The 16,614-nt window shown below is 42.2% G+C and overlaps 2 protein-coding genes across 2 annotated transcripts in view; both read left to right on the plus strand.

Annotated features, from left to right (window-relative positions):
- Positions 1-5,158, plus strand: part of hs6st1a (heparan sulfate 6-O-sulfotransferase 1a) — a 61,080-nt gene extending 55,922 nt beyond the window's left edge. Inside the window, exons 3-4 of the mRNA XM_080480085.1 lie at positions 1,899-2,147; positions 4,168-5,158. Coding sequence (XP_080336211.1) covers positions 1,899-2,147; positions 4,168-4,494 — 576 coding nt within the window. The 3' untranslated portion in view covers positions 4,495-5,158. The remainder of the gene's footprint in view (positions 1-1,898; positions 2,148-4,167) is intronic.
- Positions 5,159-13,888: 8,730 nt separating this feature from the next.
- The window catches only part of uggt1 (UDP-glucose glycoprotein glucosyltransferase 1), a 33,444-nt gene continuing 30,718 nt past the window's right edge, over positions 13,889-16,614 (plus strand). Inside the window, exon 1 of the mRNA XM_080480143.1 lies at positions 13,889-13,973. Coding sequence (XP_080336269.1) covers positions 13,943-13,973 — 31 coding nt within the window. The 5' untranslated portion in view covers positions 13,889-13,942. The remainder of the gene's footprint in view (positions 13,974-16,614) is intronic.

Here is a 16,614-nt window from a genome sequence, read left to right on the forward strand (position 1 = left end):
CTGCAAATGAACCAGAATTAGTCCAAGCCGGCTCGTTTTCATCTGTTGTCCCTGGCCAGTTGTTAAAATTGGCAACGTGAAAATGGAATTAGAACAAAACAAAATACATAAACAGACTACATACTGACGGATTCCTTGGCTGATTCCATATTATATCCAACAAACAATAACAAATATATTAAACAAACCAATTCAGTCAAAAAGAATCTGTCAGTACCGAGTAAATCATACGGAAAAATCCTTTCACAACAAGCTGCGAGTTAAGTGAAAAAGAAATGTTTACAATAACTGTGTTTGCATGTTTGTGTGCTACGTTGTGACGTTAATGACAGTGGATTTTTATAAATATTCTCTTGTAATTGTCAATCTCTGGAAAATGAACGTGAACCAGTAACAGTAGAATGTACTTTGCATCTTTATAAAAGGGATGTCTATTTATTTACTTAAACTTTTTTAAATTCAGTCCAGCAGATCAAAAGTATGATTTAGATATTAATCATTTCATCATCACTCCCCGAGGGTCAGATTGTGCCCGAGTAAGTGTACTGCAATGATATATCATCATTTTATAAGCCTGTTTGTGGGATTCGATAAAAGAAAAAAGATTAATTAAGGTCTGTGTAATTAATTAATTGCAATAAATCACATTTTAATCTTGTCTTAGTATTTGAAACAACGAGCACCAGTTTTCAATACTCAGTGATTCTGGTAGATGTATGCGAGTCTATTAATTATTCATTAATTCATCATATTGCTTTGGTGATATGCAAATGCTTTGTTGCATATTTTGCACACAGCCAATGCTCTCATCAACACTTCCGTCCAACGATTTATTGAATTGAATGTTCCTGTTTACCAAAGAAACATTTGTCACTCACTGGATGAGGACGCACCAGAAAGAAGAACGGAGGATTGGCAGACTGCCACTGTATTGAGGGCTCTCTGTTGGCCCTAACCACAGCGATATCAAACCCAAGCTTCCAAGTCGATAACTTCCAGCATTTTTTCCAGCACTCGACCGGCCCGCCTTTCACCACCTTTCAAACACGCCCCTCTGGGCTCGCCCTCGAGCCCCTCGGCCAAATCAATGTCTTGGCCTGGCCCCGGCAGGGTAAACAACATTCAACATCTTATTTCGGTTATTAACAAGTAATAGATCTGCATGCATGGGTGCTCAAGTATGATTTGTAGGCTGGAAACTTAAAGGAACCTTTTTTTCAGTGCGCTGGGAAATGGTCCTTGTTGGACTGTCATAATAACACATGATGAAATGAGTGATTTCTTTTAGCACATCATTTTTTCCCAAATAATAAGTTCAAATGTAAGTGTTTAAAAGTAGGTGTTTATTCAATTATTGGTCCCTCCCTAAAGCCCTTTACCCCCAAACTGCTCAATGCTGCATCACAAACGGCATCTAATGTAAAACACAGCAAGAGGGTCCAGGTTCAAATCCCGGCCAGGGGGTGGATTTCTCCCCGGTACTCTGATTTCCTCCCACAGTCCACAAACATGCACGTGAGGTTAATTGGTGACACTAAATTGCTCATGGGTGTGAATGTGAAAGCTTGTGTTGTTGTCTTTTGTTGGACTGGTGATCTGGGATGGATGGATGGATGGATGGATGGATGGTGTATTGTGTATTGTGTATTGATTTTTGGAAATGAATCCAAATCATTTTGAGTTTAGATGGTTAATTCATCTCTAGCGAAAATAATTCTCTGTTAAATGGTTGATGAAGATGCCCGTTAGTTGCTGCCCTGACTCATGTTTCATCATTTATTCACAAGGCAATCTTTCTCCTTTGCTTAAGGAAGCAAAATATCATAATGGTGCTCATCAACATTAATAAGTGATAAGATAGACAGACTCCTTCACGTTTATTTTCCTGCCGTCTGCAGGTGCGAATGTTGGCGGACCTGAGCCTCGTCGGCTGCTACAACATGTCAACGGTGCCGGAGAAGAAAAGGGCCCAGCTTCTCTTGGAGTCGGCCAAGAAGAACCTGCGAGACATGGCCTTCTTTGGCCTGACGGAGTACCAGAGGAAAACCCAGTTCCTCTTTGAGCGGACCTTCAGGTTGCGCTTCATCAGGCCTTTCATGCAGTACAACAGCACCCGGGCAGCAGGGGTGGACCTGGACAACGCCACGGTCAGTGCAACATCTCGCTCACAGATAAAATAAAACCTCGAGAGTAATTTACTTACTATCTGACACAAGACATGATAACAATGACAAAGTCATGTTAATTAAAACTTCAACTACATTCTCAGAAAGACTATCATCATGTAACATTGAAATCTATATTTTTTAATATTGACATAATAAGAAAGATTACCTGAATGAAATGGTGAAAGAAAAGAAAAAAATAGGAAGAGAGGAACCACAGAGTGGAAACACTTTGTTCTTATATTGCTGTGAAATGAGTTGGGACGGACTGTCGCCGTTTAAAAACAGCAGCTTCAAACATGTGCTTCACACTTTGATTGGTTCAGTGTGGGAGTTCTTAAAACTCAATTCCCAGATAAAGAAAAAGAAAGCAAAATATCCTCCAGTGCTCAACAGACTAGTGATTTATACATCAAACTCAGCTGGGTGGTGAGAAAATAAAGTATGCACAGTAGAAAGAGACACCGCGGAAAGGTGCACCAGTGGTTGTTATCGCCAAAACAGGAAAGTTTGGCTCTGCTCCTGTCAGACTCCAGCCTGAGTGGCCTTTTGGATGAAGACGGGTGTTTGATTCAACAATCATATCCAACCCTCTAAGAGCCTGTGAATGAAATGAAAGGAAATCAAATCATTACATCAGCAAGTTTTCACAGAGTATTTACTTGAGACTTTGCCGCAAAGCCACTGGAAGCCCATTCGTGGCTTCAAGATCCCAGCAAGTCGTTTTTGATTAAAACTGGTTGCTAAGTTATTTGACGGCCGCTTTGTGAAAGATGACATCTTTGTGATGAGGACACGAGCCGCGCGCCGTCTTCCTGGCGTTGTGCCAGCGTCCCCCCACGCCGCTGATCAAACATCTCTAATTTTTCCGACATCAGTGCTGCATGTCGCTTCCCTCTGTTGTTGTGCGTATCACTCACAAATGATATACAACCCTCCATCACAGATTTCAAAAGGGATTTTCCTAATTGAAGACATCTCCTTCTCCGCGCTGGATTCAGGTTCAGCAGATTATACAGTCCAATGAACCCATCTGCACCACCCATCCCAGCAGATGACAGGTTTTGTTCACTGTCTTCAAGTTCAGTCTCTGCAGAAGCCCCAATAAAGCATTGATCCAAATGCCGTGATATCAGGTGTTTATGCAGTAACCACTGCGAAAACATAATCTACATACCTGGGACCTTTACCTCCGGTCAGGCTGATGACGTATAGAAAAGTAAAGAAGAAAGAAGAAAAACTCTTTTCGAGCAGCTGCATGGTTTTATAGACATGGCAGATAAGATACGATACGGCGAGTCGTCATCCAATCAGATATGTTAAATCCTGCAGAACCCCAGAGTTTCTGAACTCTTCAAAAGAACTACCGACCAAACAGTGGGTGAAGAATTCAAAATTTTAAGAGCAACAACCTCCAAAAACAATTTTTTTTTACAATGACGGGGTCCCAGCAGGTCCTCAAAATGTCTGTGAATACAATAGAGCCGTCCAACAGTCGCCATGATTAAAAATAAATTTGTGATGTGCGACTGGTTTTCGGGGCAGTTCTGAAAGTCCCGACCCTTTAAGGTTGGAATTCCCGCCAGCTTGGAGCAGTCTGGATCTCCATTTGAAAAGGCAGTGTGACGTGTAACTACAAGCAGTATCTTTAATCACCGTGAAATAGTCCAAAAATGTCTCATCCATGACTCATACGCACAGTTTCATACCGTAGGAAGTCACTTTGTTCTTGTGACTAGAAAAAGGTGCTTAATGATTTTATTTATACTCGAGTGCAAAAACAAATTATCTGGAGGCGTCCATATTGTTTCTCAACTTGCAATGTTGTGATCCGCGTGAAAGCTACAACCTTTTTTTTTTTTTTCCCCTGAGAAATTGACGCAATTCCTCTTTTCTGGATTGAATACAACTGGAACCGTACTGGTTCACTTTTTCTTCCTTCTCTGCTTTTTGTCTTGAATCTGAAAATGGAAACATTTCTTCTCTGCGTGAACCTCCGCAGGTCCAGCGCATAGAGGAGCTGAACGAGCTGGACATGGAGCTTTACGACTACGCCAAGGACCTGTTCCAGCAGCGTTACCAGTTCACCAGGCAGCAGGAGAGGCGGCAGCAGCGCATCAAGAACCACATGCAGCAGAGCCACCAGGGCCTGGGGCTGGGCGTGAGCCTGTGGCCCTCCCGCAGCCGGCAGAGCCTGGTGTCGGCGCTGGAGGACGGAGAAGGGGAGCGGGAGGAGAGGGAGGAGGGCGAAGAGGGCGGCAGAACGGAGGAGGCGGGCAGCAGGCTCCCCACCGAGGACTACATGAACCAGATCATCAACCGCTGGTAGCAGCAGAATGAGAACAAACAGACATGCATTTGTAATGTGAAAATACACACACACTCACACATATTTACATTTACAGAAAGCGGCGGCTGCTTCAGCGACCCAAAACTGACTGAAAAACAGACTTAACCAGGGAGCCGGGCTGCAGGAATCAGTGTCCAAGTGGTTGTGCTATGGAAACCTGAGCTTGATTGATTGCATCGGCTCACAATATTGAGGTTTGCCCCGTTGTTATTAGCGCCTGCTTGCCCTCCCCCCCACCCCCCACCCCCCCCTCCCCTCTCACCTCCCCTCTGCGTTTCGTTGTCTCTCCCATCATCATTACTGACTGAGCGGAGGAGAGATATTTTTAAAGTTGCTGACAGCCGAATATCTCAACACCTCTCCCGCCTCTGCTCCTCCTGTGTTCCTTTCGTTCTCTGTGGCCTGATATGGAGCATGAGGAAATCAAATTACGTCTGTGAATTCCCGCTAATCCCTGCAAAACGGACCGGTCTGCTTCCTGGACGCTCCAGTTTCAAAGGAACTGGGAAAAGTGTGAAAGTGTGCCGACGGCAGGGCTGAACAAAGAAGCCGGTGGGAGTACATGAGAGACTGAGCTTGAAAAGGAAGGAAGAAGGAGAGAAAAAGTCTGACTCGGTTGTGTAATAAAAGCTTTTTCTGCTTTAAAAAAAACAAAAAAACAAACAAAAAAAAAGTCGGCCATTTCAAACGTGAACACGCTTCAGTCATGAAATCGTGACATCCTCATTCTCATTTTAGGATGATTTCAATTGTATTTTACTTTTTTGTTTATGCTTTTTAAAAAGCAGAATTGTAATAACACTGAGACCAATATTGCTGCCTAAAGAAAAGTGATTCCTTTATTTCTTTATTATTATTATTATTTGTTTTATAAGTCAAAGGTAATGGATCGGATTGATTTACAATGGACCATAGCCATTACTGAAGCCTCGCTTCGAGGGGGGGGGCGGGGGGGTCTTTTTTTTTCTCTTTACTGTGAAAGGTTCCCAAAGCTGCTGTCACTTAAGGAGTTCATTATTTCTCCTTTTCTCCCTGTTTTGTGGGTCTTGGTCCTGCAGAGAATGACAGCCAATTACAGATCCCAACCTCATACAGGTGGGAAGCAATCAAAGGCAGGGAGAGGGGAGGGGATGGGTGGGGGGGGTCTGCTATAGGTTGTTGCCAGGAACTGTGCAGCGTGAGCAGCAAGCGCTTTGGGAACCTTAACTCAGACAAATGCCTAAGATGGGAGCGCAGGAACTACTGGTCACCATGGCAATGTAAGTCCTTAATGGCATTTTTCAGTTTCTCCCATTTTTATTTTCTTTCTTTTTCATTTTTTCCTTTTTTTTTTCTTTTACCCCGACGGCGTTGTAAAAGCAGCAGTCTCATACGAGCCGCTGTCTCACCTGCTGAAAGGGCACCCGTGGCGTCGGTGACCTGTAGTTCCTCCGAGCGAGTCGTGTGTTGAGTCGGTTCACCCTGAAGAACGGACAGGGCGAGGTAGCAGTGCCTCCACGTACTGGGATCATAGTCTACATACATATTGCCAGATATTACGTCTGCATTATACTACAGTAATTTCTCTGACTACTCTGTGTGCGTGTGCGTGTGTGTGTGTGTGTGTGCGCGTGTGCGTGTGCGTGTGTGTGTGTGTGTAAATAGTATGTACAGTATGCCTTTGATTGGCGTATGTGTCTGCCTTTGTAAATAGTGTGCCTGACTGACAGAGGATGGTTGATGTGAATGACTGGTTTCATGACCAATTATTTTTTTCTTTTTTTGTTTCTTTTTCATGGAGGGAGGAGTAACACAGTTTCTCCCGCAGCGTGTCACTGCAGCGTGACCATCACAGGGATGCAAGCCAATAATACCCCCCCCCGCGCTCCCTCTTGTCCTACACCATTTCTTTCTCCCTTCTCTAGTCTCCTTCCCATTACGTGTGCACAAATCAGGACAGAATCACTAAATTCACCTAAAGACATGAATTACGTTTTAATGAGGGAAGAGTTGTCAAGTGACTTTTCGGTTATTTCTTCTTCATGCAGACCATCTGAAGTAATCGAGTTCTTTTTTTAAATTTTTTCTTATAATTATTATTCTCCACCCACAGCTCAAATCCTCTGATGTATTTTTCAGGCTCCAAGAAGGTGAGCCGTTTACCTGGGAAGATAAATTACTACCCCCCCCCCCCCCCCCCCCCCCCAGTAGACCTGACGTTTTCCCACAGACTGTACTGGATGATTGGCACTTGTGCCAGCAAGCAGGAAGTCTGTGAAAAGCTGACGGTCGCCGTTCCAGATGTTGCAATAGAACGGAAGAACAAAACCTGTTTTTGTAACGCAGGTCCAAAAGACAAATGGGCTCAACATGCCGAAGCAAGGCTTCCAGTCATATAATCAGTGTTTTAAAAATTGTGCCCACCTTATATAAAAATGAGGCGAGACTGTGAACCACAACTGCTCAAGGTCCAGAAGTAGTCGGGTCCATCCTGTTGTGTTGCTGCAGTTCCAGCTGGGGAAAGTCACAATTGTGAACATTTCTCTGAAAGAGAGAGAAAAAAAAAAAAAGTGATTACGGATTTATGAGTTTTTATTATTTCCCTAAATGACTTGCAGATTTAATTGGATGCAATACGGGATTTCAAATGAGTTTGATGAATCCCCCTACCCTCGATCTACAAAACAAAGCAATAAGAAGAGGAAACCAATGATAAAGAGGAGAGGAGATTGTATAAATGGGACGGGAGGAAGACTTGTCACAGAAGGATCTAATTAAACTGAATGTAGTCCAGGTTCAACGTCATTACTCAGAGGGTGCATGTGACAACAGGCTGCTTTGGTATTCGGATAAATAACAATGCAATCCAATTTTAAATGTGGACTTTTTTTTTTTTTTGGTCAAAGGAAGACTAAAAGAAAAAAAAAGACAAGTTAGCTGCACTTGTTAAATTTCAGCTGATCATTGTGGCTCCTCCGGCTGCCCTCCGTTTGATGATCTTGAAGGGTGATTAATGAAGGGGTGGAGGGAAGAACGAAAGATGTTGGGACACATCCAGAGTCAGTATGGTTTTGGGTTTTATTGTTTGTTTGTTTTTTGTTGCCTTCTAAGTAATGTAACGGGCAGAAAAATGGATCCAGAGAGAGAGAGAGATCTACCTTTTATTCACATCAACTGTCATTGTTATTCTTGAAACTGGGGACTTAAAACAAACAGCGCAGCTCCAGGCAGTTTGCCCAAAACATTTTTATTTAATTTAATTTTTTTTTATCTTTTGCAACACTCCATGTTTGGGCTCCACACCAAGATTTATCTCTATTAGTGGTCAAAGATTGACTACAAATGCAAATCTCTGTTTTGAGAGTATTTTATTTTCAGTGTTCCAGTTTTAAGTGACCGACAGGCTTCAAGTGGTCCTCAGAAGAAGAAAAAAATAATGTCCCAGTACCTCAACAGTGTGTAAGAAGAAGAAAAAAAAACTCGATCCTTTAACTGAAATGATTCCAGAAATGGTGGCTCTGCTCAAATATTTGGTGTCTCACCACGATGTGTATCTGATGTCTTAACAGCATTTCTTTTTGTGACAATGAAAGCAACCCAGGTGTCGCTCGAGCACCATCCCATGCTATTTTTTAAAAGATGTGTTAAAGAGAGTGTGATAGAGACTTGTTTTTTTTTTTTTTTTTTTTTTTTTGATTTGGTGTGCAGTCTGTCTCTGTCTCTTTCTGTATGCATCTCTCTGGGTTTTTGTTTCTTATGATTGCAAAAATGAATCATCAAGCCACCAATTAAAATATTTCATTTTTACAGACCTGGCTGTGTTGTGGTTGTCACTGCATGTCATTAATGATGTTTCCTGCTCTGTCAATCTCTTCTTCTTCCTTTTTTTTTTCTTCCCTTTTTCCATCGAAGGGACCGTACCGCATTCATTTGAGACACACACAGCGATTTTATTTGACAACTTGTGTGGGTGCTCTGCCCTCAAGGTTTCTTCACTCTCATTCATAGAGTAATCTGTAACTAGAGGACATCTCTACCGTTCGCCTACTCTAACCACAGGACCGTGACCCCATAAAGAAGTCTGTCCCCCTCCTCTAATGACGGCCTCTGTCCTGTCAACAGTGATCTACAGCCTAATTCAATCTGCGGACACCCGAGGCCCGACTCACGCCCTCGTATGCGCACAAACACACTTCCTGCTCTGCGGCGGCAGGTAGGCTTTCCGGAGAAGGAGAATGGTAACTTCAGGCCGGTATAAATATCATTCCCTGTCCTTGGCAGATCATACAAAGGAGAGGGAGCACAGCGCCGGCCCTCACCTTGTCTCATCAAGACGCCAGCGAACTTCAACTTTGGCCCCTGCAGGCACGGCGGAAAAATAATTTGCCCGGACAGTGACGGGCTGCGGCGATTGGCTGAGGGGGATCAAAGCGGTCACACAGCACGGGCAGGAGCAGACGTGCAAAGGAGAGGAGGAATCAGAGAGGCTCTTTATGTAGGACACGGGGAAAGAGAGGCTGCATTTTTCTTCCCAACATATAGCGAGAGGGATCTTTGGGGGGGGGGGGGGGGGGGAGAGGGAGGGGAAAAGGAAGGGCTCTGCAGCTTCTCTGGCAGCTGGTAAATGGTGTATTAGACAGAACGCAGTCTTTAATCCTCCCCGTTGCTCTGGGTCGCTGTCATTTCAAGTGCAGCTGGACTATACAAACAATAATGGCTCAGCTACTGCAGAGGGCTGCACAGCTTTTGTTGAGCCGAAACATGCGAGTGTTTGAGAGAAAGTGCTCACTGGCTCCTGCTGCGGGAGTCGAGTCCTGAGTGATTGTATGGACTCTGGCTGCAGTCCATTAATAGGAGGTCAAACCGGCTGCAGGGCCTCATTGCCGATCCTTTGCTTGTTTCATGCAAACAAAGAAGCTCTGGCATTATTATTGCTTATTTTCAGTGTGGAACTCTGTAGATAAATTCATATTGAGTGCCTCCCTTACGTGCATCACAGTGAGGCCATTGTAGTTCTGGAGGCTTGCCCTGTTGGCGCTGGCGCTCGCACCAGTCACGATGGAGTTTGTTCTTTTGTCTCCTGTTGAGCCATTTCCAGCAGTGGCCAGGCTTAGACCTTCCTCATCAAATATTCACCGTGGAAAAATCTCTATGCACAAACAATTTGCAGAGTTTCAATACCACGTTTTTGTCAGGAAATAAATGCAGAGGGCAGTGAGAGAGTGCAGTCCACTGCGGGAGTACTTTTTTTTCTTTTTTTTTTTCTTCTTCGGCAGTAAAATAAATATGATTAGATGGGACATCTGGGGCTGCGATCTGACCTTCCGCTCTGGGCCTGGCTAATCTCCCAGGTCAACACCAAATCATCCCTCATGATATCACAGGATTGAACACAATCATTGAAAGTCTCAGGCAATGCTCTGCTGACTCCCACCAGGAGGAGTCCGATCTGAACACACCCTCACAATCCTATTACGGTCTAAAATGTGTGTTCATTGTGTGTGTGTGTGTGTGTGTGTGTGTGTGTGTGTGTGCGTGTGTGCGCAAAGCTGTGAGCCAGGAGCTCATAAAGACCTGATCTGCTGCAAACTTATTAACCTCAACACAAAAAGTCTGCTCAATGTTGATGGAGAAGAAATGAAGCAGGATAGAAACCCTGGGTTGGGGCCAGACATGAAATATACGGCTGTCGGCGTACTAAATATTCCTTTATTTACATGTTGTGACATTTACACGCACAAGGAAACATAAAAATGAAAGTCAAACACAAAACATTCATGTATGCATGGCTGTTAACAACGCCAGCGTAAACAAAAGTGCCCTCCTCTCCAGCTGTATTTAAGGCATGAGCTCGGACCAGCCCCGGTGTTTGGTGGCTGTAACGTGGTGAATTAGCTTCATGTTAGAGACCCCGGCTGACCCCCATTATACAGTCAGGGACACATTTAATTAGCAACAACTCACGTGAAACGACAAAATGTATTAATATTAATGGAGGTTTAATTGAGGTCATTTTGGTCCCCCGCCGAGGCTTTCAACCTCTAAAATGGCTGATGTGTGATAGTGCGAGGAGAGAGAGCCCACCGCCCGGGTTCGCCATTTCGAATGTGACCCCGGAGAAGATGACAACCGTCTCCCATAATTCATCTGAAGATGTCACCTTCTTGACAGATGAACAGGCCCCATGGGCAGCCTCGGTGTGTGTGTGTGTGTGTGTGTGTGTGTGTGTGTGTGTGTGTGTGTGTGTGTGTGTGTGTGTGTGTGTGTGTGTGTGTGTGTGTGTGTGTGTGTGTGTGTGTGTGTGTGTGTGTGTGTGTGTGTGTGTGTGTGTGTGTGTGTGTGTGTGTGTGTGTGTGTGTGTGTGTGTGTGTGTGTGTGTGTGGTCAGACTTAGTGATACTAGAGGGGACTCTGTCCTTTTGAAGAGTTGATCGGTTCTTTGTTCTCTGACTCTGTTTAATCAGATTTAGAAGTACCAGCAGGGACAGTTTCCTTTTGACGATTCGGTCTGTCCTCACCATGATCAGACAGATTTTTGTGATGGCATGTGTGTGTATGTGCGCACGTCTACATGTGTGAGGTGTCCGCACTTGCGCGTCAAAGTGAAGGTCAAATCCAACAGGATAACTAATGTCGGTGCTTTTTATATAATGTTAAATCAAACCCTGGAACTGCTCCCTCTGGAGGATCAGCTGTCCAATTTAATTTAGGCTGCAGAGCGAGTAAATGAAAAGGCAGGACCCATGTCTCTGCACCCTGGGAATCTTCTTTTTGCCGAGACCACACAACAGGTAGACAGAAGAGTCTGGCACATTTTACCAATATTTTCCAAAGGGACAATTTCTCCTCAAAAGGTGTCACACGGTCTCAAGGTAAAGATTTCAAAAATAATCCCAGATGTACATTGGAAAATAAAGAGGATTTAACTTCAACACTACTGTTTTTATTACCACATGACAAACACTTTTAACCAGGGGGACAGCTTTGTCTTATTCCAGATGCAGGATTTATTTCCCATGGCTATCACACAGTGCATAAAGCAGACCTTATTTCCCCTGAGTTACTATTTAAATTAATACCTGCTGCCCCTTAATAGTCACCATCACCATACTGTTGCATACACATGTAATTACTGTTGTGGTTTCTATGGACTCCAGTCCCCTATAAAGCGGTGCTTCCAAGGCTTTTTTCTTCTTCGAAACACCCCTCGGATTGCCTCTAGAGGTTGTTGATAACTACGTACCTCCACCCCTGATAGTGAAGCCAAACAATAGCAGCCGCGCCTGTTTTTACAATTGACAGATTTAAGGCCCCTTGCCGCTATCCAGATCTGCTGGAAAATGTCTAAAAAGTTTTTTTTCATTGTTGTTTCTTCGACATGTACAAATGTATTGATGAGAACCTGATACAAGGCAAAGCCTCAGGGTCCCCCATTGATCTATGATGGCCACAAAAAGGGTCCAAGACCCCAACTTGAGAACCACTGCTTTGAAGTACAGCCCTGATGTTGTATACATTTATAAGATGTTCTAGGGCAAAAAATTGAAAATAAAATCATTGGACAATGTATGAGGAGAAAGACAAAAGGGGAAAAAAAAGACTCTTTGGCTTGAGCCCAAGGTGAGCTGTCTTGACTGTCAACATCACGTTCTACCCACTTGGGTCATACAGTGTTCAACGTTAATTACTCACATTATGAATCGCACACATTTGCACCGTCTGGACCATGTTTGTGTTGATATCCATTCTTCTTATTTATTTTTTTCAGTTGATACACAATACACATCTGTACATATTGCAGAGAGTGTATTCCTTTTTAATTTCCTTTCCTTTTTTTCGCACCAGGAAGCAGCATATTTCCATTTGTTGTTTTCTGCTACAATCCCCCGGTTTGGGATCAATAAAGTACATCTATAGGAAACTTGTCTGTATTAATGAGGTCCTGCTGGTTTTGAAGGTTTGTGCTTTCATCCAGGGCCTTGACTGCAGAGCACCAAATCCCAAAGTATGTACATCTGTAGCAGCTGGAATACCAACATACTTTTGTAAGTTACTTTTCAAAGAGACCGCTGTGGTTCACCTCACAGGTTATGATAAGAAAGGAAGATTAACATTGATGAAATAGGGAGGCAAATGTCAAGCACTCATCCTGTTTTTCTTCAATTTGAGGAATTTCTTTAACAAGCACCCACTAACAATCTGATGAGGGTAGTTTGGGTTATGAAAGGTTTCTGCTTCGTACAAGATTTCAGCTGTTTCTGCAATTTCAGTCTCATTTGTGTGAGTTTTATCACATCTCTTTAGATTAATGACAAAGACAAGAAGGTGTCAAAAAAGTGAATTGTTTTGTCAATTATTTCTAAACTCATAATATATCAACCCAAACAATAAAATTTATAGAAGGTGTCATTTTCAAAATGTTGATTGTGATAACAGTGGATTTCAGTTCAAATAAAATAGCATAATAAACAAATAAAAAACAAATGTTTGCAATAATTGGGATTTTTTTTTGTGTGTGTTAGTAAATACAATTATAAAGCACAAAATAAAAATGGTGTGAAATGTCATTAATGAGAGGAAACACTATGTCACATCTGCAGATCAATCTCACTTGAAATCAACAACATATTTCTGATGGGAACATCAAAACCTTTCTTCATATTTTACACAAATAATGTTAATGCACATTATTTTCAGATTCCTCCTTTAGTTCCTTCAGTTTCAGAGCTATGGACTCTTCCCTTTTGGGAAACAAGTGCTGCCAAAAACAATCCATCCTTTATACTTACTTTAGGATCATGGGGTACTGGATCCATCGTCAGGTGATGTTTGATAAGAGGCAGGATACACCCCGAACATGTTGGGACACTCACAAACATGCAGGTTGAATCACCAAATAGCCATGCACAGGGAGAACATGAAAACTCTCGTAAGAGCCCTGAATCTGCAATCAGACTGGGGTGATTTATTCGTGAAGCAGGAGTGCTACTCACTACACTGCTGTGACGCCTTAAGAAATAACGAGAATTTACAATTCAATTAATTTGAAATTGTTTATCCTAGGTGCTGAAAGTTTTAATTGTTTGACACCATTCCACCGTTTACTCCAAGCATTTTTGAGGGTAAATACTGTGCACATGTTTACTTCTTTTTCTAATTATCCGTGCAGTTGGAAAAAAGGTTATCTAAAAGTAAAGTGGATTTAAACCAAGTTGGGTTATTTTTATTCAATTTTAATTTGTTTTTTTTTTCCGAAGCCAGCTTGGAAGCCAGAGGTTAGGCAGGTAAAATAATTGCTTTTTAAGGTTTTAATTATCTTTGGGTGAAATGAGCTGCTTTGTGGTCAGGTCACGTCACAGTGTTTTTGCACAGGATGTCAGTAGTTTTGAACAGGCAGCGATGTGGCCGCCTAAACCCGCCTGACAGGACCCTCCCTCTCCCAGTAGATCATGGATGCAGGAAGCTCCAGAGCCGGCTTCGGTGAGCACGAATCTCTCTTTATTTGGACGTTTTCATCGCTGATGAGGGCTGCACTGAAGGCGGAGCATTGTTGTTTAGCGGAGGATATGGTATTACATTCACGTGGTGAACAGGAGCCATCTAAAGCGTTTAGTTTCTCCTTAATGCGGATGCAGTTAGCTGCTGTGGCTAATTTAGCTAGCGTTGCTTTTGAGGTGTGAGTTTTAACGTCTTACAGAGTCTGGGGGAGAAAGTAACGGACTATTACAGCTTCTTTACAGCAGTGCAACCTTAACATATAGTGAAGCTGGTAGGATAAAGCAGATAGCTCACGATTGGGGCTAAAGTGACAGCTCTGGGTCGTCATTGAAACGGTGCGGATGTCCAAAAGCGAGCGCTCATTGGACGGAGGAGACACGCTGAACGCTCCGATTGGATGAAACCCTTTGTTTATGGTCAATGTTGATGTCCGGCTAGTAACAGGTATTAAGCGGATCGATGAGGTTGGCTGCTAATGTTATTTATTCATTTATTTAGATTGAATGGGAAGTTTGTAACTCTTTCTCAAAAACATGGTTGCAAAATTACTTGCTTTCACTTTGAATCCAACTCACAATGTTAAACTCAAAGACCAAAAAAAAAATAAATAAATAAATAAATAAATATATATATATATATATATATTATTATTTTATTTTTTATTTTTTTTCTTCTGGCAAAAGGAGAGTTATTTTGGATTTTCCAGCACATTACACCTGAGCTTCAGTCTCTGCCCCAGCTGCCTCTGTGTCAGAGGGTTTACTCCAAAATCTTACTTATTGTTTATGAAACTTTGAATGGTCTCGGGCCTGAATACGTCTCAGATTTACTTGTAGAATATGAAACATCCAGACCACTGAGGTCCTCGGGAAGAGGTTTATTAAATGTCCTCGGAGTCAGAAGAAACAAGGTGAAGCATAATAGTTCCTCACTTTTCGAATAGACTTTCCTCAACACCTGAATAATGCTGACACTCTCATTTCTTTTGAATCAGGCCTTAAAACACTGTTATATGCACGGGCTTTTCAATATAAATATAAATATAAATATATATATATTTTTTTCTTTTCTATTCTATGATGGTGTTCAGGCACTCGGTCCAGTTGCTATCATTCTGAACAGCCACTCCTATCACTCAAATATTTACATTAACTGCTCTCCATCAGAGCAGAGTGTCATGTGTTTTTGCCACATTGCTAAGCTCTACTCAACATACTTTCAAATTATCAACAGAGAAATTCTATTTTGTGTTTGTCTTTAATATCCCACCCCTTAAAAAAAAAAACTTGCATTATCAAGTTTGAACTGCGTGACACGTGAGTTCATTATTTTCTGACTGCAGAAATGAGATGAAAATTAAAGTCATGATATTTACATCAGTTGGCCACCTCACTCACTTATGTAAATAATAATGTTTACCAATAAAAACATTTTGAATCAGGAAAACATTACGAATGAATTATGAACTCGGAGCTTACTTTTACTATTACAACAATCATCAGTCGGATCACTATTGCAACAATCATCCGTCGGGTAAAACTAACCTGCCTCACGACGGTCTAAACCCAGCTCGCGTTAAACTGAAATCTCTTTATAGCATACTCTGAATTTAAATGTTTGCAGCTGCACATCAAGACAATGTTTTCCCAATTAATTTGGAATAGACTGATATTGCTTCTGTTAATCATTCAACTAAAAAATAAACAGCTGCTGCTTTGATAAAGGCTTAATACTGTCATTTGTTGAGGAAAAAATAGTGAAATATTCAATCTTCTAAAGTAAAAATCAGTTGCTGAATAACTGTGTATGACCAAGCACCTTAATTCTGAAAACTGTTGTAAAACTGTAAAACTGAAACGCTGAACTTTGTTATTCTATAATGTGTTTATAGAGTTGTTGCAGGCAGAAATTCAGTTGTGATTATGAGGAAGAACGTTTTTAATAGTAAACAGGTAACAAATAAATAGAGCTAAAGCCTCAAAACCCAGGTGACCCCCTTTGCAAAGCAAATGCTGACTATATTGGATTGATTCCAGAGAGAAACTGTAGCTTCATCTTGGACTGAGGAGTTTGTGTGTTACAGGGACTGCATGGCGCCATCTTTGTTTAGTTGGAAATAAAATGTTCTTCAAAATAAGATAGTTTAGATTCAGCATTGATAGATTCTTCTGAAGACTGCCTTGATTTACAAGCGTCTCCAGTGAAAACCGATCAACAGATGCAGCCTTCTGTTCATATTCAGCAGTGATTTATTCAGATAAAACAAATGTAAACACTTGCACATTCAGTCATACAGCTACGAAAGAGGATTTGGCAGCCTGCCGTGGGTGAAGGCTTCAAAACCGTGTTTGGGGTGTTAAGCAAATTAACAGTATCCTACTGTGTTTGGCAAGTTTGTCATGTTTGGCGTCACTGCTGGAGCACCATCACAATGTTAATAAGGACATTTTGTGACACTGGTATGTATCAACCATTGAAGCCAGCGGCAGATGTCCCACTCTTGTGTATTGCATGAATCCAGACCAGATAAGATACGTGGAAGGCAAACTGCTGTATTTTGGAGATGCTAAAGCCTAGTTGTCTAGTCGTCACTATCTGGTCACACTGGCCCATTTTTGTGCTT

The sequence above is a fragment of the Lipophrys pholis genome, assembly GCF_963383615.2.
Source record: "Lipophrys pholis genome assembly, chromosome: 14".
In the NCBI taxonomy this organism is placed as follows: Eukaryota; Metazoa; Chordata; class Actinopteri; order Blenniiformes; family Blenniidae; genus Lipophrys; species Lipophrys pholis.